General features: G+C 42.7%; 1 protein-coding gene across 1 annotated transcript in view; it reads left to right on the top strand.

The window, feature by feature from the left end:
* Positions 1–16,180, top strand: part of MEP1A (meprin A subunit alpha) — a 31,111-nt gene extending 14,931 nt beyond the window's left edge. Inside the window, exons 7-14 of the mRNA XM_076003309.1 lie at positions 236–411; positions 4,411–4,632; positions 5,381–5,530; positions 8,564–8,779; positions 11,825–12,298; positions 13,040–13,213; positions 13,720–14,023; positions 15,864–16,180. Of these exons, the coding sequence (XP_075859424.1) occupies positions 236–411; positions 4,411–4,632; positions 5,381–5,530; positions 8,564–8,779; positions 11,825–12,298; positions 13,040–13,213; positions 13,720–14,023; positions 15,864–16,020 (1,873 nt within the window). The 3' untranslated portion in view covers positions 16,021–16,180. The remainder of the gene's footprint in view (positions 1–235; positions 412–4,410; positions 4,633–5,380; positions 5,531–8,563; positions 8,780–11,824; positions 12,299–13,039; positions 13,214–13,719; positions 14,024–15,863) is intronic.
* Positions 16,181–22,318: the final 6,138 nt, after the last annotated feature.

Below are 22,318 nucleotides of genomic sequence, written 5' to 3'. Positions count from 1 at the left end.
AAGAAATTAATTGGCCAACTAAAAATATATAGAAAAAAATAGCGGGATGTGGTGGCGCATGCCTGTAGTCCCAGCTACTCGGGAGGGTAAGGCAGAAGGATCACTTGAGCCCAGAAGTTTGAGGTTGCTGTGAGCTAGGCTGATGCCACAGGACTCTAGGCTGGGCAACAGAGTGAGACTCTGTCTCAAAAAAAGGATTCTCTAGAAGAAATTTTACCTCTTCTCCTCTTTAAAGGTGCTGGTCTATGGTTGGTGACCAACAAGTGGGACAGAACCTTTCCATTGGCCAGGGCTGCGACTACAAGGCCATCATCGAACATGAAATCCTGCACGCTTTGGGATTTTATCACGAGCAGTCACGGACTGACCGGGATGATTATGTCAACATTTGGTGGGATGAAATTATTTCAGGTGTGATTGGGTAGAGATTGCTATTACCTTTATCGCTGGCTGAGACCAACCCTGGAATGACCAGGCCAAATCTGTGTGTGGACAGAAGCTTCATCCTTTCCAGCAGGAACACAGACCATGAACAGGTTACAGTTTGTTGGCCTCCTTTGTGGACCGTGCTGATCTGACCATAATTCATCACAGATAAGGGTCTCAGGGAATTGGCGTATGTTGGTTAAATCAATGTGAGGCTCAACTGAAAGTTAATCAGAAGCTTTTGTTTTGTATCTGTGTTGTTGTTGAAACTCTAAGACCCTGTCTACTTTCCTGTCTTAATGAGTAAAGTGAATCAGGTCTCTGAGGATATTAGAGTCATTTTTCTGGATGTGGAGTCTCTTGTGGTCTACAAGGCTACCTGGGGTTTAGTTGACCATAAAATGACCCTAGGTGACATACACCAGAATTATTTTTTTAGTTGCTTTACCAAATGAATGATAGGTGTTTAAAAACCAAAAAGACAAAAATTAATGTTTTATCTGAATGAACAATTGTGCTAATTCTGGCTAATTGTCTGAGCTCTAGTTAATCAAAAGTTAATGGTTTTTTCTTCCTCATTCCTAAGTACCTCTCCCTCTTCTGCCCTTACCTGTACTAAGCAAAAGATAGCATAGTTTTATGTTACTTATTATGTAGTTATGTTATTCTAACAATTTCAATGTTCTTTAGTTTTGTTAGACTTCCTTAAATACTTATTTCCTTAATTGCTTGAGACAACTAAGTAGAGTGCTTTTGATCATATTAAAACATTATTTATTGAATGGTTTCCTAATGTGCTGAAAAAAAAAGAGTCAATATTGTATTTCTGAAGATAACCAGTTTTTTAGTTGGAATTATTTTAGGGAGTGGAAAAGCATTGGTTTTTGGCAGTAAGAGACTAATGAAACTTTAGTGTATTGAAAATGCCTTAACTGTTACCACACAGGGCTTTTTAAAGCAAATAATAGCCTCGTGTAGGTATGTTTTACTTAGATCCCAATGTCATATGCAGGTTCTTATACTGTAGTGCATCTATAATAATTTTGCTTTTAGGTGCTTGGGAGAACTGGTCAAGCTTTAAAATTAAAAGATTTTTGCCCTAACTATCTCATTTTGGAATAAGGTGGTCAGGGATTCTCACATAAGGTAGGGGTAGGGCTGGCTGATCATAGTGAAATCACCTGTAGGGTTTCTCAACCTGTGTCCTCCCAAACCCTCATTTTCTCATATGATACTTCTACAAATGTGGAGTGGTATGGGAAAGAGGAAAACTGTGTAACTTGTAGAAGATCACCAAGTTTGAACCCACACACATACTCCCACCATCCTTCCACCCAAATACTGAGCCAGAGGCCAAGTACTACTGTTATTCTTTGCCTCCTAGTCCAATCTAGAGAAGTTTTGGAGAGTATTCACCCAGAGATGAACTACCATATCAGACTTAATGTCCCTGTCTGCTAGGAGTGATTGGATTCATAACTGGGTGTGTGTAGAGGGCCAAGGAGAATGAAGTCACAGGTCAAAGGACAATCTCTGATTGTGGGACTCATGGCACTATTAGACTTTGTCTATACTTGCCTGATGGCTTGAATTTCTTAACTTCCTGTTCATATGCTTGGCTTTGCTGAAAATTTCATGAGAAAACAGAAAATGTTTCTAAGTCTTACAGAAGACAACGCTTAGTGCTTTCAAATGGTTTTAGGCCAAGTGAGGTCCCCTTTATCAGAGTGAGCCGACACCCTTGCTCGGGTCATTTGCTAGCCTGTCTCGCTCTGGGTGGAAGATGGGTTGCTCAACACATATTTACTTATCTCCTATCTGTATCTTCATTAGGTACAGCTCCATATATCTAAATTGCCTGCAATCACTGGAGAACTGTTCCCAAAAGCGATATCAAATCCAATCAGATTTATAAACACAGGCAGTATTATTTCTCAGGGTCATTTATGACTTTTACTGTATTTCATCTTCAGTCGATAACAGTTTTACTGCTTAACCTAGGAAGACACTGTACTGGCAATGTTGTTCTCTCCCCAATTGCACCTCCCTATCTTGAGTCAGAATTGTTTTCCTAATGTATTCCCTTCCACAAGGGAAAAAAACTCAACTTCTGAGGAATAGCAGAGGTCAGCAAACCATAGTCCATGCACCATATCCATTTGCTTTGGTAAATAAAACTCTATGAGGACACAGTCACACCCATTGGTTTATGTCTATGGCTGTTTTTGTGCTACAGTGGCAGAGTTGAGTAGTTGCAACAGAAGACATATGGTTTGCAAGCCAAAAATATTTTCTATCTGGTATAGAAAAAGTTTGCTGACTGACCCCTGGTTTATAGAAGCATATTCCTTGGATTATACTCTCTTTAAGTCTCTCGGCTGTAAGTCCCCTGCAGGCAGGACTATGCCTGTCCTGTTCATTGTCAGGGCTACCACCTCCCTCTCATGGCTCCCAGGAGATAGTAAGCCCAACACAAATGTGTTGAGTAATTTTTTAAAAATTACTCCAAACATTTATGTGTAAAACATTCTGATAAGAATCCTTGACCATTGATAACAAAGGCTAAAATAATAATCTATTATAACTTGATAGTTTAATGGAAAATTAACTGAAACACATCCAGCAAGCTGAAAGTGCCTTGCTTCAGATGCTACTGAGAGTCACCAAGAAATCCCGGACTCACCAGCACCTTGATGCTGTTTACAATTCCGTCACCTCACATGACATCTTGACACCAAGTGCTCTGCAAGGATTTACTTTCTCCTTCCCTGTTTGAGTCCTGTCCTACGTTTGAAGTGCTTTGATCCCTCCCAAGTAATCCCCAATGAAAACCCCTGTGAGTGGGAAGAATGAAACGTCAGCATTCTGCTTTTACAGTTATAATAAAGTCTTGGTCAAGCTCTTGCTCAAACAAGGTCTTGCTTATTAGCTTTTCAGACAGTGTTTGGAGGCTCGCTTTAGCACCACTGGGTCTCACCAGGCTTCTTTGCCCTGTATGGACCCGTGTGTGAGGCAGTTACATTTTCTTCTCTCTGATCATTAAAAACAACTGGATGGGGCGCTAGAGGAGAAGAACATGAGGATGGGAAGTTATGCGGTTGGAAGAGTTATGAGCATTCTCATTTGGTTTTCCTATCACTCCAAAAGAAGGGAATTAAAAATCTGCAAACCTTTCCATTGCTGTAGCTAGAACAGTAAATTCTTGATTAACCAAAAACCAGCTAACTGATCAGTTATTTTGTTCAGCTTTTCACATTTGCAACACATCTTATTTCACCCACGCTAGTGTTAGAAAAATATTTCCCTTTCCTATTTTGATAGAAAAATAAGTTTTCTTCTTCCTGTGTTATTTTTCTCTCCCTGGGGCTATTTCTGGAGCAGCAGGGGGTGAGCTTTCATTGACAGGATGCCTCTCTTCTGCTTTCCGCTGCTGCTTACTTTTCCTTCTGCCCCTCAAAGTTTCTTTTCCTAACCCAAGAAGAACTGGCTTCCTACAGCTCTGAGCAGACTCGGTGGCTCATGTACTTGGTTATTAGAAAGATGTATCTCGAACATAATTGATCAGGAACATTTTCCTGAATTCAAAAAAGTCCTTGTCCTGCTTTTTTGGAATACCTGCCTTAGTTTGCTATTTTACCTTCTCTTTCTGAAAGTCTTCTACATACACACACATGGACTTTTATATACATATATTTATAATGCATCTTTGACTTAAAAGCATATATATTTAATAATTTATAATGTATATATTTATGTTTTATAACATGTATTTTGTGGTCATTATAATGTTGTTATATATTAATATCATATTAATAATGATATGCAGTGATTTTATATTATATTGATTATAAAATAAGTATATTTATTTAAATCAAAGATGCATTATTTCCCCTTTTTTGGAGCATCTCTAAGTATCTAGTCGAAGAGGACAGCCTGGGGAAAACCATATGACTGAGCAGGACCTGTGGGTTGTCTCCCTAACAGGGTATGAGCACAACTTTAACACCTACGATGACGACTTCATCACAGACCTCAACACGCCCTATGATTACGAGTCTGTGATGCACTACGCACCTTTCTCATTTAACAAGAATGAGAGTGTCCCTACCATCACAGCCAAGATTGCTGAGTTTGACTCGGTCATTGGGCAGCGCCTGGATTTCAGTGCCTTGGATTTAGAGAGGCTGAACCGAATGTACAACTGCAGTGAGTACCTGGGGAAACCAGTCTCAACAAAGATTCCCTCAGCCTTAGAGGTTCCCCTTCCTTTTCTTGAATGTTCTACTTAAGGGAACATGAATAAACTACATAACTTTAGTTGGTCAGTCTCTAGAGTATAACACCTACTTCACAGGATGGTTATAAAAATCAAGTATGCAGTTGTGTTTTGTAAAGTCAAATTATTGGACAAAGGGGAGGAACTATTATTGCCTGCCTTGTTGAGGCTCCTTTTGAAAGGTGCATCATTATGTAAATATCCAGATATGGGCTTGGAAATATTTTATATCCTGCAAAATGCTTTACCCAGGTTAGTTATCCTTAGAGTAAGCTAATCCTCTGGGATGGGGTGTTTCTAAGACGTTCCCGCTATACAATCTTTGGTTCCACTCAGTAAGTATGTGCAGAAGATTTATTAAGAAGAAAGCCCAGTGTTATAAGTACCTTGTTCTTAATGTAAAGGAGTGCATGGCTGGCATTCACATAGCAAAGAATGACTATAGGCCTTTTTACTTTGACTCTGTGAGGTCAGTAGGGCTATGTCTATGTTGGCTAGTTCTAAAATTTATCTGATGACGGTAGGATTTGCATTTGAGAAAAACATAAAAAAAAAAAAAATGAAAGTCTCCTGATCCTGTTGTATTTGAACAATGTGGTCTCAGTGGCTTAAGACATTAGCTCTTTGGAATGAGATTTTTTAACATTTTTAACCAGGTGACAAAACTGTCATTCGCAGCCTCAACTCACACCCTTTTGGACCACTGTGCTTTTGAGAAGGCAAACATCTGTGGGATGATTCAGGGCACCAGAGATGATGCTGACTGGGTCCATGAGGACAGTGCCCAGGCTGGACAAGTGGATCACACCTTGCTGGGACAATGCAGAGGTTGGTAAAGGTAGAAAGTAAACACATTGAGGTGGTTCAGCAGGTTCAATTAGCTAATGCCAGCCAGCATGTCTTGCCTCCGTCAGAATGTTAGTTATCAGACCTGAAAAAATCTAAACAAGGACAAAGAACATTTCTCATATCTTAATTATTAACTCAGTAGAAAGCATCCAGGTTCTGATCACGCAAAAAGAAAGATGCATCTAAGCAAAACTGACATGCACGTATGATTGATAAGATACGACTTTGTAAATAATGATAATGTCTCTAAAGCAGTAACCTCTAACAGAAACATAATGTGAGCCACATATGTCTGTAATGCCAGTTTTTCTAATAGCCACATAAAAAGTGAAATCATCATCTCAACCCTATTTGGAAGTAGGTGGGGTCACAGATGATAGTAGCTTTTTAAAGACTATACTACTGTGAAATCCTTTAGTCCATGACTGTCTAAGAGTTAGTTAGATTCTCTCCCAAAAATGGACCCAGCCTGTCACCTACACCCCAGAAGAAATATCTGGAATAGCTCTAGCAGGTGACTTGACTAGCCATTATGCTACTTCCACAGGTGAAATTAATTTTAATAATATATTTTATTTAGCCTAATATATCCAAGATATTAGCATTTCAACATGTGACCAATATACAAATTGTTATGAGATGCTTCACTTTTTTATATTAATACAAAGTACCTGATATCTGCGGCATATTTTACCCCTACAGCAATCTCAGGCTGGACTGGCCACAGTTCAAGTACTCAATAGCCACATATGTCTGGTAGCCACCGTATTGGCTAACACAGCTTCGGAGAGGTCCTATATATGGTTTGTGTAGTGAAAAAGCCATAAAGTCAGACAGTCCTGGTATGAAATTTGGCTCTATGACTTACTAATTATGACCACAGGGTATTGTATGTGTGCCCCCCCCCCCTTTTTTAACATCTTGGCTTTTGTAAACCCCTCTGAACATCAAGACATTATTACTGACTTTACAGTGAGGAGGAAGATAATGTATACACAGCACCCACTTGTAGACCAGCAGCTTCACTCTCTATTTTTCCATCTTCCCATGCTAATAGCATCCTTTTCTTATGTGCCTGCCATTGAAATCATCATCTCAATCCTATTTGGAAGCAGGTAGGGTCACAGATGATAATAGCTTTTTAAAGACTGTACTGTTGTGAAATCCTTTAGTCCGTGACTGTCTAACAGTTGGTTACATTCTCTCCCCAGAAGGGACCCAGCCTGTCACCCAGATGCCAGGCCACCAGAGGGAATGTCAGAGGTCATTAGCCAATGACTCTTTTCCTCTGCCCTTGGCAGAAGGGTTAAAGTCTCTCTTGCATATCAGATTATCAAACATATCATCCCAAGTGTCCAAAGGTTGATCCAAATCTAGAAAAGTTCTCTCTGGATTTCCATTGCAGCCTCTAATCCGACCTCTCCCGTGAGCTTGCGGCTAGGCTAATGTACAATTTCCAGCTCAGCAGGATGGTGATGTTCATGTGAGCAGAATCTGCTAGAAGAATGTTCTAGCACCCTAGTAAGAAAGGAAAGAACCACACCCCAGAAGAAATATCTGGAAAAGCTCTGCTGGGGAACTTGACTAGCCATTATACTAATTCCACAGGAGGCATTTAATGGAACTATGTTCCTATGCTAGAGACCTCTTGCATTGTTCAACTAGATGCATAGACTCAAATATCTTGAAGGATCCCATAGGGTATAACATATCTCCCATTTGAAACCCAAAGAAATGAATAAACACCTAGTGATTGGCAGAGTTGGGATAAGAATTCAGGCCTCCTGAATCCCAGGCTTGAGTTGTTTGATTTTCACTTCAAACTTCCTGGTATAACTGAACAGGAATTCTTGAGCAAGGATCACCTGGAAACCTTTTTAGCCTTGTGAGATCTTCTGTGTATTTTATCTCAAGCATTCAGTAATTTATAATGCAGAGGTCACAAGCTAGTAAGTTCAAATGTTGGAAAGAACATACAGGAAATATAATTTTCCCTGATGTAACATTAAGGCCATTAAGAGACCGTTAAGCTTTATGGAAAGCTTATTTAAACCATCAATGCTTGCTGCCAACATGCAAGGCAAGTGCCTCATGTGAGGCAGGAAGAAGCAGGGAGTACTGGGGAGTATTGCAGAGTACCAGGGAGTATAGCAGAGTACCCAGCACTGTACTATACACTCACTTTATTTTTATCTTGTGAAATATTTAATTGGAGCATTTGGATAAGAGGTTGAATGCTGGAATACAGCTTAAAGAACATCTTTATATGCAAGAATTTTTCATTGTGCTTGACTTTTAAAAGTGTGCAGTTTTCCAAATGACATTGTTTGTTTAGCTGCTTGCTTGCTTTTAGGGGAAAGAGTTTTGAGACATCCAATTTAGGTAGACCCCATCTCTGGCACTAACGTAGACAATTTTTACCTCTTTTTCAGTGTTCTTCCAGAGCTTTCCTTTACATTCAGGAGAAATCCTCAACTAGTCCCTAAGAGGTCTTGAATGCACCTTCTTATAGTAAAGATGATTCCTTATCACTGATATTACACCCAGTTATTAGGCTAGCAGCAGAGGAAATTGAACTCTTGTCATTGTGAATATTTAAAATCCAAATCCAAAACCTCTGAATCCTGTAGTTTCTTATACAACGAAAAGACCAACTCTTTCCCTTGACGTGAATCTCCGATTTAAACAATGATGTTAATAAGGAAAATAGAATTCCTCTAACCAACATCCAATTCTGTCAAACTTCGCTTGAAGCCTGTGTTTAAGCCAGGGGTATATATGTCACAACTTTGGGGACGAAGGCCATCAAAAGAGACAGTAGGGAGACGGCCACCTTAGCCAGTGAAGTGACTATGTCCACTGAGATGGAGAATATTTACTGACAAACGACCTTCTTTTTGTCTTCCCTGGAAGAGTTCTAGCTTTTCTTGCCTGCATGATGGCTGTCGTTGGCTGTTTCACGTCGCCTGGGCGTGGGAAGCCAGAGATGGGTTGTGGCTGCTCTTCCCCTAGGTGCCGGCTACTTCATGCAATTCAACACCAGCTCAGGCGCAGCAGAAGAGGCGGCCCTGCTGGAGTCCCGGATTCTCTACCCAAAGAGGAAGCAGCAGTGCCTGCAGTTTTTCTACAAAATGACAGGAAGCCCTTCAGACAGGCTTGTCGTCTGGGTCAGGAGGGATGACAGTACCGGCAATGTTCGCAAGCTGGTCAAGGTGAAGACCTTTCAAGGTACTCAGGGGTATTCATGCAAGGATTGCTTTTGGCTGAAAAAATCTAGGATCGTGCTCCTTCTCTTCCTTCCCTTTCTCTTCCCTTTTCTCCTCCTTCCCCTCTTCCTTCCTTTTCTTCTCCTCCCACTCTTCCTCCTCTTCCATATCCTCCTCCTCCACCTCCTTTCTCCTCTTCTAAGAGCCCAGACTGGCATGTTTGAATGTCTGGCATGTTTTAACCACTCTATGAATGTTTAACCGTTCAGAAATTAACCCTTCAGAAAAGAAGCAGTGTTGAGGGTTTATGTGAGGGTGAAATAAGTTTTGTAGGAGGCCAAGCAGAACATATAAATCCAGTTTTTACTACTGGGTTTCTCCCAAAATAAGACCTACCCATAAAATAAGCCCTAGCAGGATTTCTAAGCATTTGCACAATAGAAGCCCTACCCCGAAAATAAGACCTAGTGATGGGTGTGGCTACGCAGTGCGTCTGCACAACCCATGTATTTTGTCGTGGAGTGGTAAAGAAGACGAGCAGCCCTTCTCATCTGCCCCATGAGAGCCCTATTGCTCGACATGAGAGATTGGGGTCAATGGTTCTAAAGGAAATAGAGTTCGCAAGAAATTCAGGATGGAATTCGGGGTTTGGAGAGTTATGATGATGTTCCAGAAGAAGACGACTTAACTATATTTGAATAAATGTAGATTGTTGTACCGTACTTAAAAAAAATAACACATCCCCTGAAAATAAGGCCTAGGGTGTCTTCTTGAGGAAAAATAAATATAAGACGCTGTCTTATTTTTGGGGAAACACTGTAGCACTTTGGAGACGGCCAGGGCCAGGCCTGGGAAAATGGGTGAGTCATGGGTGGAGATCAGAAGGGAAAAGGTTTGTGGCAATTTTTTGATGCTGCTGCAGAGAGAGGAGTTAAGTTGTTGACCACAGGTGTTTTTGCATCTGTTTCAGAAAATGGAATAATGCCATTATTTAATATGCTGAAGTAACTACAAGCCTACTTACGAAGTTGGTGGGAAATAAGTAATTCGTGTATATTAATGTTAACTTCACTATAATCATTTACATGTACTTAGGGGTTACTTTGTATATTTCTATAAGAAGCTCAGCATGAATGCCTTAAAATGCTAAGCTAGGCAGCCGAGTGTGAGGATGATCTGGCCGTAAGTCAATATCCAGCGTTATCAAGCTAAGCGTTTACGTTCTTTTGTTGTGGGTAGTGGTTTATTCATAACCAGGAAAAAAGAGACAAGCTTTCCTACTTTTCCATTTAACACACAATTTCTCAATTCAAATGAGTCCAGAGAAAGGAATTATTTTTTTTGTATATCTCTAGAAGAAACTACTGCTCTTAAAGGGAGGAAGCTTCCATGGAAGTCACTGCTAAGAACAAGTGCCCAAATCACCTCCATCCAAGACATTCTGTGGGCTACCTGGGAGCTCCACAAACAGCGGTTTTGAGGGGATCACTTTTCTGGCAGAAAAGTGTCATCGCTGGTTTGATGGGAAAATGACAGCTAGATGCCCTTTAAGAGTAGAGAATTTCTTATACTACCAAGGATTGTAAATATTTAATGAGAAAACGAGTTAGTGTCTCAATACTGTCGATGGGACCTATTATTACTCACTTTCATCTAAAGCTAAAAATGTTACCTTTGTGACCATAAAATCAACCAGGTAAACATCCCATGCTTAATTTAGATTTTTATTTACACTGCTGTGCTTTGCGTTCCATTGAATTAAAAGCAAGTCTTTGTAAGTTCCCTGAAAGCACCACATAAATGGATTTTTAAAGTAGTGCATTCTGATACTGGCCTGTCAATGAAACTTTCCTAAAAGGCTAACTGAATATTACTTACTGTTATGTGGTTGGTATTCGTCCCCACTTGGGATGTGGCATTTTCCTTCTGCTCTTCTTTTTTTCCTTTTTTTTTTTTTTTTTTTTTTTGAGACAGAGTCTCGCTCTGTTGCTCAGGCTATAGTGAGTGCCGTGGCGTCAGCCTAGCTCACAGCAACCTCAATCTCCTAGGCTCAAGCAATCCTTCTGCCTCAGCCTCCCAAGTAGCTGGGACTACAGGCATGCACCACCATGCCCGGCTAATTTTTTCTATATATATTAGTTAGCCAATTAATTTCTTTCTATTTATAGTAGAGACAGGTCTTGCTCTTTCTCAGGCTGGTTTCGAACTCCTGACCTCGAGCAATCCGCCCACCTCGGCCTTTCTGAGTGCTAGGGTTACAGGCGTGAGCCACCGCGCCCGGCCCCTTCTGCTCTTTAAGTGCAATGCTAGGGCATACCTAGGGCAAAATATCAAAGTAGGGGCGTATCTTTGGAGGATTCTGAGCTGCTCTGCCCTGGAAGTTTCCCCTTCCCCGGGATCCCCAAGTTCCTGCCTGTCTTCTTATGCTGTTCAGCCCAGGACCCCACGTTCTAGAAGAGCCTTGTCGCCCTCTTTTACCTGAGCTCCTTATTCAAAACTCCTACTTCTCAGCCGGGTATGGTGGCTCATGCCTGTAATTCTAGCACTCTGGGAGGCTGAGGTGGGAGGACCGCTTGAGCTCTGGAGTTTCAGGAGTTCAAAACCAGTCTGAGCAAAACCCATCTCTACAAAAACCAGTTCAAAACCCATCTCTACAAAAAATGGAAAAATTAGCCAGCATGGTGTCACATGCCTGTAGCCCCAGCTACTCGGGAGGCTGAGGCGGGAGGATTGTTTGAGCCCAGGAGTTTGAGGTTGCTGTGAGCTATGATGACACCACTGTCTTCTAGCCTGAGAGACAGAGTAAGACCCTGTCTAATAAATACATACATACAATTTTCCCTTGCTAGACATGTTATTTAACTAGACAAAGTTATTTAACTAGCTAAAGTTATTTAGCTAAACAAAGTTATTTAACCAGTTTATAATAGTACCTGTTTTATGGAGTTGTTGTGAGGATTAAATGAGATAATTTATGGAAAGCCCTTGGTACAGTGCCAGACTCACAGGAAGTGCTCATGAAGCATTGGCCACAGCTGTCACCAACCTTATTATTCCCTGTCCCCAGGAGATGCTGACCATAACTGGAAAATTGCCCACGTGACGCTCAAAGAGGAAACGAAGTTTCGCTACCTTTTCCAGGGCACAAAAGGCAGCCCTCAGACCTCAAGTGGGGCGATTTACCTGGACGACGTCACTCTGACAGAGACCCCCTGCCCCACAGGGGTTTGGACTGTGCGGAATTTCTCCCAGCTCCTTGAGAACATGAGCCCAGGGGACAGGCTGCAGAGCCCTCGATTCTACAGTTCGGAGGGATATGGCTTCGGGTTGACATTGTACCCCCAGGGCGTGGCAAACCCCAGCAGATCTGGCTACTTGAGACTTGCTTTCCACTTGTGCAGCGGGGAGAATGACGCTATCTTGGAGTGGCCGGTGGAAAACAGACAGGCGATAATAACGATCCTTGACCAGGAACCCGACGCCAGAAACAGGATGTCCTCAAGCATGGTGTTCACGACCTCCAAGTCCCACACGTCTTCAGGTGGGTGGTTTGAGCATAAACAGGAGCTTCCCCCACCCCACCCCCAACCTGGAAGGGCCCACAGACGAGATTCCCATCAATGTGAGGAAGAGTAACATTCCTTTAACCCTTTCTCCTTGGACATGTCAACAACACAGTCACGTTGGAGTATCAAGTTGAAATTCCCAATGCCATCTTATCCTCCTTCTTTTTCCTAAATTCACTCATCAAGCATCTATTGAGGGCTTACCATGTGCCAAACTCTATGCTAGGTACTTAGAATACAAGCAAATCAGGCGATTCCTGCCTCATGGAGCCCAGTCTAATTGAGAAGACAGATGCTGCTAATAGTTTATCAAATACTCAGAACTTGCTAGTCTCTGCGGAGAGCTAATGTACTTACTTCTAAAATATTACTGAATGTCACTGTGTCCATGAAAGAAACTTACATCAGTAAAGGAATGATGTAATTTTTTTCCCAAAAGAAAAGCATTAAGCCTTAGAAGGAAGAAGCCATAGCTCTTCCTCTCTCTTCATTAAGAGAGTCGCTCAGTAATGAACAATTGATCATTCAGAGCTGTGATTCTTGACCCCTCCCACCTCCCAATTCTGAATTTCAATTCTCCTGGGAAGAGTAAACAATCTCATTTTTTCCAACATATTTTTTTTCTGATTAGCAAAGCTCTATATCCCTATTAAAGACAAACTGGAAAGTGAAGTAGAAAGAAGTAATGCGATTTTATGTTACCTACAACTTTGCAGCGATAAATGGCTCTGTCATCTGGGACAAGCCATCCAGGGTGGGATCCTATGATACGAACTGTGATTGTTTTAGAAGCCTCGACTGGGGCTGGAATACTTTCATCTCCCACCAAATGCTGGGAAGGAGGAGTTTCCTTAAAAATGATGACCTCATCATGTTCGTGGACTTTGAAGGTACTTTTCTTGGTCTTTCTAAATAAACAATTCTATCCTCTGAGTACTTTAGTGATTTGACACTGATTTCAAAGCAACTCAGGAGGGTGGGATCTCGTTTTAGGACAGTGTTAAAAACAACAGATCCACAATTTATTCGATTGGTCAAGAATGCATAGCTTTAACTGTCCTTAGGAGAAACTGAAATTTTAGTGGTCATCTTTTTGATAACTTATCAACTATAAATGTTCGCTTATTTGAATTTAGTTTCAGTCAGCCTATCCATGTTAACGTTATACTTCTTTTTTGTAAGTTCCATCTATAAAAACTGTGATCAGACTATTTTAAAATAAAAATAGCTATTATGATGAGAACCAGGTGGATTCAAAGCCGCTTTTCCATGTCACTAAGGGTGATGTCCATGAGGGATAGAAACTGCCCAGGGAACTTTCTGCAGAAGCAGAAGTGAGTTGTGGTTGGTTAATAACCCGGGGTCTTCCTGACCACCTTTTGTCTATTTCCGGAAGATATCACGTACCTTAACCAAACTGAAGTTCCCGCCAGAGGCGAAAGGCTGAGCCCCCAAGACCTTGTTCTCCAAGCCCGGGAGCAGCAGCAGGCCTCCCAGGAAGGCTCAGGCCCGGCCGTGGCAGTGGGAGCCCAGCCCGGAGTCCTGGGCCAGGGGCAGCCCGGGCGACAGAGGCGGTCAGTGGACAACACGGGCCCCTTGGAGGACCACAACTGGCCGCAGTACTTCAGAGACCCGTGTGACCCCAACCCTTGCCAAAACGACGGCATCTGTGTGAACGTGAAGGGCATGGCGAGCTGCAGGTAGGTCCTCGGCAGGGGGCAGGTGGGGCAGCCGAGCCATGCGTGTGCTCAGCCCTGCACCAGGCGCTATCACAGGGCAGGACATAGGTGACATCCCATGGTCAACTGCACGTGGTTTTCCTCGACTCTACAGAGGTGTGCCCTGGGTCTGGGGGTTATGCTGCCAGGGCAGAGGAGTCCCAAGTCCCCCATCTCTCTCAACTTTGGTCCCTTTCCCACCTCTGGGGTGTGGTCAACAGGTTCTTGGATTTTGCTGGAAATTCTCACGCCACCACAGCGCTCCCAAATGACCCAGAGCTTTTAGCCTAAGGACTTTCTACTCTGACCTGCTACAGTGGGACTCAGGACCAAGCCAAAATCTCCCCTGACTGCAGATGTTATGATTAGTTATTAATTATTATTATTATTTATTAATTATTATTATTATTAGTGCTATAGTCTGTCAATTCTGTTGTGCTGTTATGATAGTTATGGTTTCAATAATAGTGATAAGAACGTCTGGTATGTCTTGACCACTTGCTACGTGTCCTGTGCTCTCTCCTGAGCATGTTACGTGCATGATTTCAATGAATCCCCACTGCCACCCTGTGGCTTAAGGGCTCTTCGTAGCCCCATTTAGTGTATCAAGAAGTTGAAGCTGAGAAAGTTTTTAAGTCATTTGCCTAAAATTACACAGATGGAAAATGCTAGAGCTGGGACTTGTCTCCAGGTCTGTCTCTCTGCACAGTTTGCTATACCTAATGCTTCTTTTTATAATGTTTGCTTGCATGGGAGCCTAAAGAATGTTTCATAGGCCGGGCGCGGTGGCTCACGCCTGTAATCCTAGCTCTCTGGGAGGCCGAGGCGGGCGGATTGCTCGAGGTCAGGAGTTCGAAACCAGCCTGAGCAAGAGCGAGACCCTGTCTCTACTATAAAATAGAAAGAAATTAATTGGCCAACTAATATATATACAAAAAAATTAGCTGGGCATGGTGGCGAATGCCTGTAGTCCCAGCTACTCGGGAGGCTGAGGCAGGAGGATTGCTTGAGCCAGGAGTTTGAGGTTGCTATGAGCTAGGCTGACGCCATGGCACTCACTCTAGCCTGGGCAACAAAGCGAGACTCTGTCTCAAAAAAAAAAAAAAAAAAAAAAAAAAAAAGAATGTTTCATAAAAGGATGTACGTGATGACAGAGGTATTGGTTGCATTTGAACAGCAGCAGATGTAGGAACCATTCTGCTTGTCTCAAAAAAATCTACATTTCCTCTGAGTTCTTTTCAATCTCCACTTTGTTTCTTCTTTTTTAAACTTTTATTTTGAAATACTTTTATACTTAAAGACACAGTGTGAAAATACTAGAGAGAGCTCCCCCGACCCTCACCCAGCTTTCTCCAGTGTTTACATCTTACACAGAACATAGGCCAATTAGCAAAGCCAAGCAGTCAGAATCTATCTGGGGAATTTCCCGATAGCTGACAGTCTTAGCCAGTGTCAGGTAATCTATTCTTTAAGTGTCCCAACCTTCCTCCTGAATCCTTGGTGGCCAAGAGTACCAAGTCTGAAGTCATACCTCTTGGGACTAAACTTGAAGTGTGAAACACTTGCTGATAGTGTGACCTTGAGCAAGTTATTTGACCTTACTGTAAAATGAGAATGATGAGAATGGCCTGGTCATCACCTCGACCTCCAAAGGATGTTGCAGGACCAGATTAACTGATTCCTATACAGCACTTGAAATGGGCCCAGGCATGGAACCGCTTAGTAAGTGTTTGCTGCTATCAGCGCTGCAGAGGATGCTTGTTGCTAGGAAACACCTGCGGCCAAGGTGGTTGTCACACTCCCCTGTGTCCTGTTCCCTCAGGTGCGTCTCTGGACATGCTTTCTTCTACACGGGGGAGCGCTGCCAGGCCATGCAGGTGGACGGCAGCGTTCTGGGCCTGATGATCGGAGGCACGGCGGGGGTGGTCTTCTTGACCTTCACCATCATCTCCATCCTTCGCCGAACGCCAAGGCAGTGACCCGCCTGCCGGTCTCGGCCAGACCGCAGAAGCCCCTCCTCCACTCAGGCCTTCCCTTCCTGTGGTCAATCCAGTTTGGGACAGTTTCCATCAGCCTTGCTTTGAATGGGGCCTCTAAGGACCAAGGCCTCCAGTCCTACATGTGACCCTGATCATTTTTCTGCCCCCTACATGGTTCTGTTACCCTGCTATGTGCTCCTAATGTATCTAGTGTGTCCTGTGACAAAACTCATCATGCTTAACTGTAAATCACGTGTTTAACTGACTGTCTTTCCCTTGGACTGCAGGCTCCATGAAGTCATGTCGTCCTCATTGACCATGCAAGCCCCAAGTGCCTAGACACGTGCCTGGCTGGCACCTTGTGGGCACTCAATAAAGGTTGAATGAATGAACCGATAAATGAATGAATAACTGAGATCTAGAAGCCCTCTCATGTCTATTTCAGATCAGGTATATACAATAAAATCCATATGTTGGTCATATTAGATTCAAATATTCATTTTTTTTTATCAGACATAATTGTCCTGTTCCTCTTTTAAGATCTTGTGAAAGGATTTGAAATAAAGATTCCTCTGGGCAGCAGGGCTTCACAACATTTGCTTTCCTCTTTCTCTGGCGTTAAGGAAAGGGCTCTAATAAATTCAACAAATATTTGGTTCATACCTTCTACGTGTTCAGCATTGTGGCTGTACACAGGCACATTGGAGGGTAGGGGTGTCCAAAAGCTCTCTTTCAGATAAATTTAAGTTTTGGAGTAGATTTTATATGCTATTCATGCATAAAATTACCATATTAACAAGTTAGATAGAAGAGAACTTTAAAGAAGTATATTTAGATACACTTTCTCTCCATGGCTCCCGAAGAGATAAAATCTAGCTGGGGTGAGAAAGTTCCAAGGTAGATTGAGTAAAAAGGAAGGCTGAAGTTCCCATCCCCAGATAGCAAAGAGCCAGTTCTAGAAGTTTATACGAGAAAAGATTTCAAGGAGCCTGACTGTTCCAGGCTTTAAGTGACCAGGCCTCCTAAATAGAGACTTTATGGCAATTCTGTGGAAGTCAAATGCACTAGAAACAAAATGAAGGATTAAGAAGAGTCCCTTAAATGCAAAGATGTGTGCATGGGAACAGTTTGCAGCTGATGAAAACAGCACCCCCAGGGCAATGACTCTCAGACTTGAGGTACATCAGGATCCCCTGGAGGGCTTGTTAAAACATACATTGCAGGGCCCCACCCTAGGGTTCTGGGTCAGTAGATCTAGGGTGGATGTAAGAGTCTTCCTTGCTAACAAGTTCCAGGCCATGCTGACACCGCCCCCAATACACACACTCTTTCAGAACCACCGCTCTAGTGGGTAGAAAATGGGTCTGGAAGTCAGGCATTTGGACTGCAGGCTTGCATTGACAACTTAGCGAGCTGTGTCATTTTAATAAGAAATCATTTAAGCTCTTAGTTTACCAAGCTCTTGGTCTTAGTTTACTCATCTGTCAAATGGAAATAATAGCTGACAACCTTTCTTCCACCCGACCTTACCGCCTGCAGGGTTGCAGAGTAATAAAATGGGATTGTGGATATGAACATTTTTAGAGTTCAAAATGCATGCAAACATTGCCGTTAAATTTTCAGACTGGATGGGAAGCTATCTCACCACCAGCCCAGACGTATATCTCCAAAGACCAAATTGGAAATAGATTCCAGCTTGGTTTCTCAATGTGCTTCATAGTCCTGCAAATCCACAACTCACTTCACAGCCAGGCCCGAAGAAAATCCCTCCCTCAGTACTCTGCTCAGTGGCTGACCTCAGAAGTGAGCTCCGGGCATTGTGTCTGCTGTCGTGGTGGTTTTTCCTTTTGTTTTGTTAAAGGGAATGTGCTGTGGGCCAAGCCTGGCTTAGATCTGGTTCAGCTCAGAGGCAGAAACCCCATCACAAACCAAGAACCACATTTCCTATACACAAGAGTTTTTCTCTAGAGGAAGCAGAAGCCCCAATGTCAAGGGTAAAATAGTATTTTGAACTAGCACGGTCAGTTACAGTGTGGTATATAATAATAATGATTTACAGAGTGAGGGTAAAACATTTTGGTATTTCTCCATAATCTCCCATCCAGCACCATACATACTACCTAGGTTCATCTCTTTGGGTGATTAGTGGTCGTCTCTGTTGATTGATTAATGATATGGATCATCATAGAGCAGACATGGTATTCAGACTTTCTTTGAGCCCAAAGTCCCCAGTCACTCCAAAAGGACTAGCAGATACTTTGTTTCTTTAAGGTGTTGGGGTAGTGATGGAGGAGTGGACATGTGTGGGGGGAGGCATATTATGGGCACTCGATAAAGGTTGAATGAATGAACCAATAAATGAATGAATAACTGAGATATAGAAACTCTCTCATGTCTATTTCAGAACAGATATACACAATAAAATCCAGATGTTCAGATTTTCTTTGAGCCCAAAGTCCCCCAGCTTATTTCTCTTGAAATAAGTATTTCATCATTTCTAGGCAGTGCGGAATTTGGGATTTAGATGAGTGACTTGAAAACGTGGGAAATCCTCCCTGTGTCTGGGTGTTTGGCTTCTTTGGCCTTACATGGTGGGAATGAGTCAGAGTTGCCTGAATGTCTGAAAATGCCTCATGCTTCCCCCACCCTATTCCACAGACCTCTCCACTGGCTCATTTCCTTCCGTGAATTCACCTGAACCAACCTGGCCATTCACAAACATCAGGTTCTTTGGGGAACATCTGGAACCTCTAATACTTAAAAGCGGGTGGGAACTGTGGCCCCCTCCCCAACAATGTTACAATGAAACAAGATTCAAAGTGAATTCTGCTACACATTCACATTCATTAGCTCTCAAGCCCCCAAATAGTCATCCAATATGTTTTGTGGGCGTAGTGAGGTCTCTGCTCCATGCTTTTGAGCTCTACAATCATCGTGGAGTAAAGGTTCATTTTAGGCATGTGCCTAAACCCTAATCCTAAGGCCAGGTTCCATCAGCTGTCTTCCCCAGGGAGTTTGAACCTCAGCACTATCAATTTTTTGAGCTGGATGGTCTTTGCTGTTGAGGGCTTTTCCATGTATTGTAAGACGTGTAGCAGCATCCCTGGCCTCTACTTACCGGATGCCAGGAGCACCCCTCCCCAGATGTGACAATCAAAAATCTCTTGGAAGTTGACAAGTGTCCCCTGAGGTGCAAAATCATCTCCAGTTGGGAACACCACTAGTGTAGTTGGATCAGACAATGCGATCTTCTGTTACTCAAGGGAGCCCCAGGACCAAATAGAGTCCTAATATAAGATTCTACCCCAAAAGTAAGATCACTGGGGCAGCCAGAGTATTGTGCCTACAGCTATCTTGATAATTCTATTTCACCAATGCAAAGATTATTTCTGTCATCCTTTATACTAATAACAAACACTCTGGTGTAGCTAGAGATACCAAAATTTAAAGTTATGCCACAAATATTTCTCTAGTAAAGACTCTTGGATCATGTTCCTTCAAGGGCTAACTAGTGATGATTGGAGTGTACATTTCTTTCAGAATGCTTTAAGTGCTATTTAACCTCCTCTGGGGTGTGGATTACAGTCCCCTGCACACCTTCTACAGTGTAATATTCATTTTGATGTCTTTATACCCGAATTACGGATAACTTAGCACTTTTCCTTCTTGAGTTCTTCCTTTATGATCAATTATATCATCTACTTATGGCTTGACAGAATCTTAGAGATTCTGAAGTCCAACTCCTGTATTTGAGTAAATGAAAGCAATTCTACAGAGAGCAAGTGCCTTAGGCAGGTAACAAAGCCCATTAACAGCAGAATCTGTTATTCTTGTTTGGCTGCAGAAAAACTTAATAAGATGGGAAGTTTGAAAGGTGCTATGAAATGTAGGAAAATCTACATCTGACATTAGGTAAAGATCTTTTTTGCTTGGTTTTATTTATTATGAATACCATTTCGTGTCTAATGAGTCACCTACTCACATTTTCCATGTATTTATGAAGATGGCCAAAACAACTCTCCTGAGTTAGTTTCAATATAAACACACTCTTCCAAAATCTCTAAGCAAAATACATTTTCAAAAAGATGTATAATATTTATCTTATAGCTGTGAGTACCATTTAGCAAACTATTGAAACCCCTCGTGGGTTGGGGATGGGAGACAGTGGGGCCGGGTGCTGGTGACCCCTAACGAGTACTGATGTGGAAGAAAATGACAGAGAAGATTTGAGCTGGCTAGAGCAGCCCAACAGTGTGTGCGTGTGTGTGCGTGTGTGTGTGTGTGTGTGTGTGTGTGTGTGTGTGTAGGAGATGGAGCTAACAGTGAGATGGGGTGAAGACAAGACCCATCTCTCTTCGCCTTTCACAGTTTTCCCCAGGGCTAGTCCTGGGATCCCAGAAAGGATTGAGACATGTCCTCATCTGGGTCACTGATTCCCTCAGGGCCTGGACAAATTTAGGACAGATTGACCCATGTGTGACTCACTAGCTCAGCGGAAATCGTAAGTGACGCTTAAAGATTTCTATCTGGTCAAGAAAAAAAAAAAAAGAGTAGAAAAGTGGGGTCACGAGGAAGGTGGGAGGACAGTGCAGAGGCGTTCAGGTCACCTGCCCCAGGCACAAAGGCCTGGCCCGTCCGTCCTCCCTCTTTCTACCCAGAGTGCAGTTTGCATCCTCCCGCTCTTCTTGCGGGAAGGTGGGGCTGTGTGGCCAGGTTCCGGCCAACGGAGTGAATGCAGGCATGTTGCTGGTGAGCTTCCAGGAAGCTTCCTTAGAAGAGTCTTGGTGCACACACCCTTAGTCCCCTCCCCTGTCCTGATGACCGATAAGGCCGCACCATGGCCAGAGTGAGAGCAGCCATCTGGGACCATGCGGTGACTTTTGGAAAAGCAGATCAAAGCAGAAAGTATCTGGCTTCCTGAGAACTGCACTGCGTGGAGCTAAGCTGCCGCACCAGTCTCACGACGCTTAGCCACAGACTGTTATGCGCTAGAGAAACAAACTTCTATTTTAAGTCACTGTTATTTCGAACATTTGTTGCTCACGGAAAACATACCCCTAACTGATGCAATGGTTTCTGCAGGTCAGCACGGGGCTCACCCTAAGCCAGTCGCAATGCCCCGCACTGCCACATTACACATACCTATGCCGAAGAAAAGAGTTGCTCTTCCTTTTGGATCTCAATCTATGGGTCCACAGCCCTCATAAATTTCTTTCCTTGCAGATCTGTCTTGGAATAAACACAAAGAGGGAGGCACAACCACAAAAGGAAGGGTGAGAACTCTGAGAACACTGTTTGGAGCTCCTGGATCCAGCTGTGCCTGAAGGTGTACCAATCTAGTGCCTTTCCCAGTCATATGAGCTAATTAAGAGCCCAACTTGGCTTAAATTAGTTTCAGTTGTGGTTCTGTCATCTGTAACTGAGAAAGTCTTAACTAACACCACATAACTGGCTCATCTTTAAAGATAGGAAATAATGGATTAGTTTGAGGATTAAATAAAATTGTGTAACACGTTAGGATTACCAAAACTGACTTGAAACGGAAACACGGGAGAGTTAGCCAGGCTTACTCACTTGTTGTGTGACTTATTCTCCCATTCTGACTTCATAGTGAGCATGGTTTAAACTCAAACCCTGGTAAAGTTATGATTCAGGATGTCATGTACCTTTGAGATTACTTTCAAAGACTCCTAACCATGAGTTAAATGTGAAAATGTGGAGGGGGTATGTATTTTGATCCAGAGCAGAGCTTGTCTAAATCTGGGTTCCTTATTAATGTTTATGTGTGTGTGTATGTGTTTATTACATGTATTTTCTGTAATTTTTCTACACACAGCATGATACAAAATAATTGATAACTTTATTCAGCAATGACTGTGTGCCAGATACTATTTTCTCAGCTTTGCAAGAATTTCATAACAACCTGTGAAGCCCATACCCTTATTATCCCCTTTTACCTTGTGGAAATTGAGTCATAAGACAGATGCTTTCCCCAAGTCACAAACTAAGAAGTGGTGGACCCACAATTGAGAAACATGCAGTCAGGCTGCAGAACTCAAGTTCTTCCCACTAACCTGACTGTCAATCAGAGCAGCCCAATGCACCTACCCGTGCAAAATAAAGGAAACAGTCCACGTAATTCAAACAGTGAATCGGTGGCTGTTACAGCCTGCACATCACAAGGAAGGCCACTATTTAGCCAGATTTATTAGGACAGATGTCTCATGTCTTCGCTTGATGTGCTTAAACGCAGCCTCAGAATCACACTTCATTTCTGGGAAATCATATTTTCCTCCTG

Source organism: Microcebus murinus, chromosome 5, assembly GCF_040939455.1.
Source record: "Microcebus murinus isolate Inina chromosome 5, M.murinus_Inina_mat1.0, whole genome shotgun sequence".
NCBI classification, from domain to species: Eukaryota; Metazoa; Chordata; class Mammalia; order Primates; family Cheirogaleidae; genus Microcebus; species Microcebus murinus.
The sequence above is the reverse complement of the archived record's forward strand: the minus strand, read 5'-3'. Positions and strand labels throughout refer to the sequence as shown.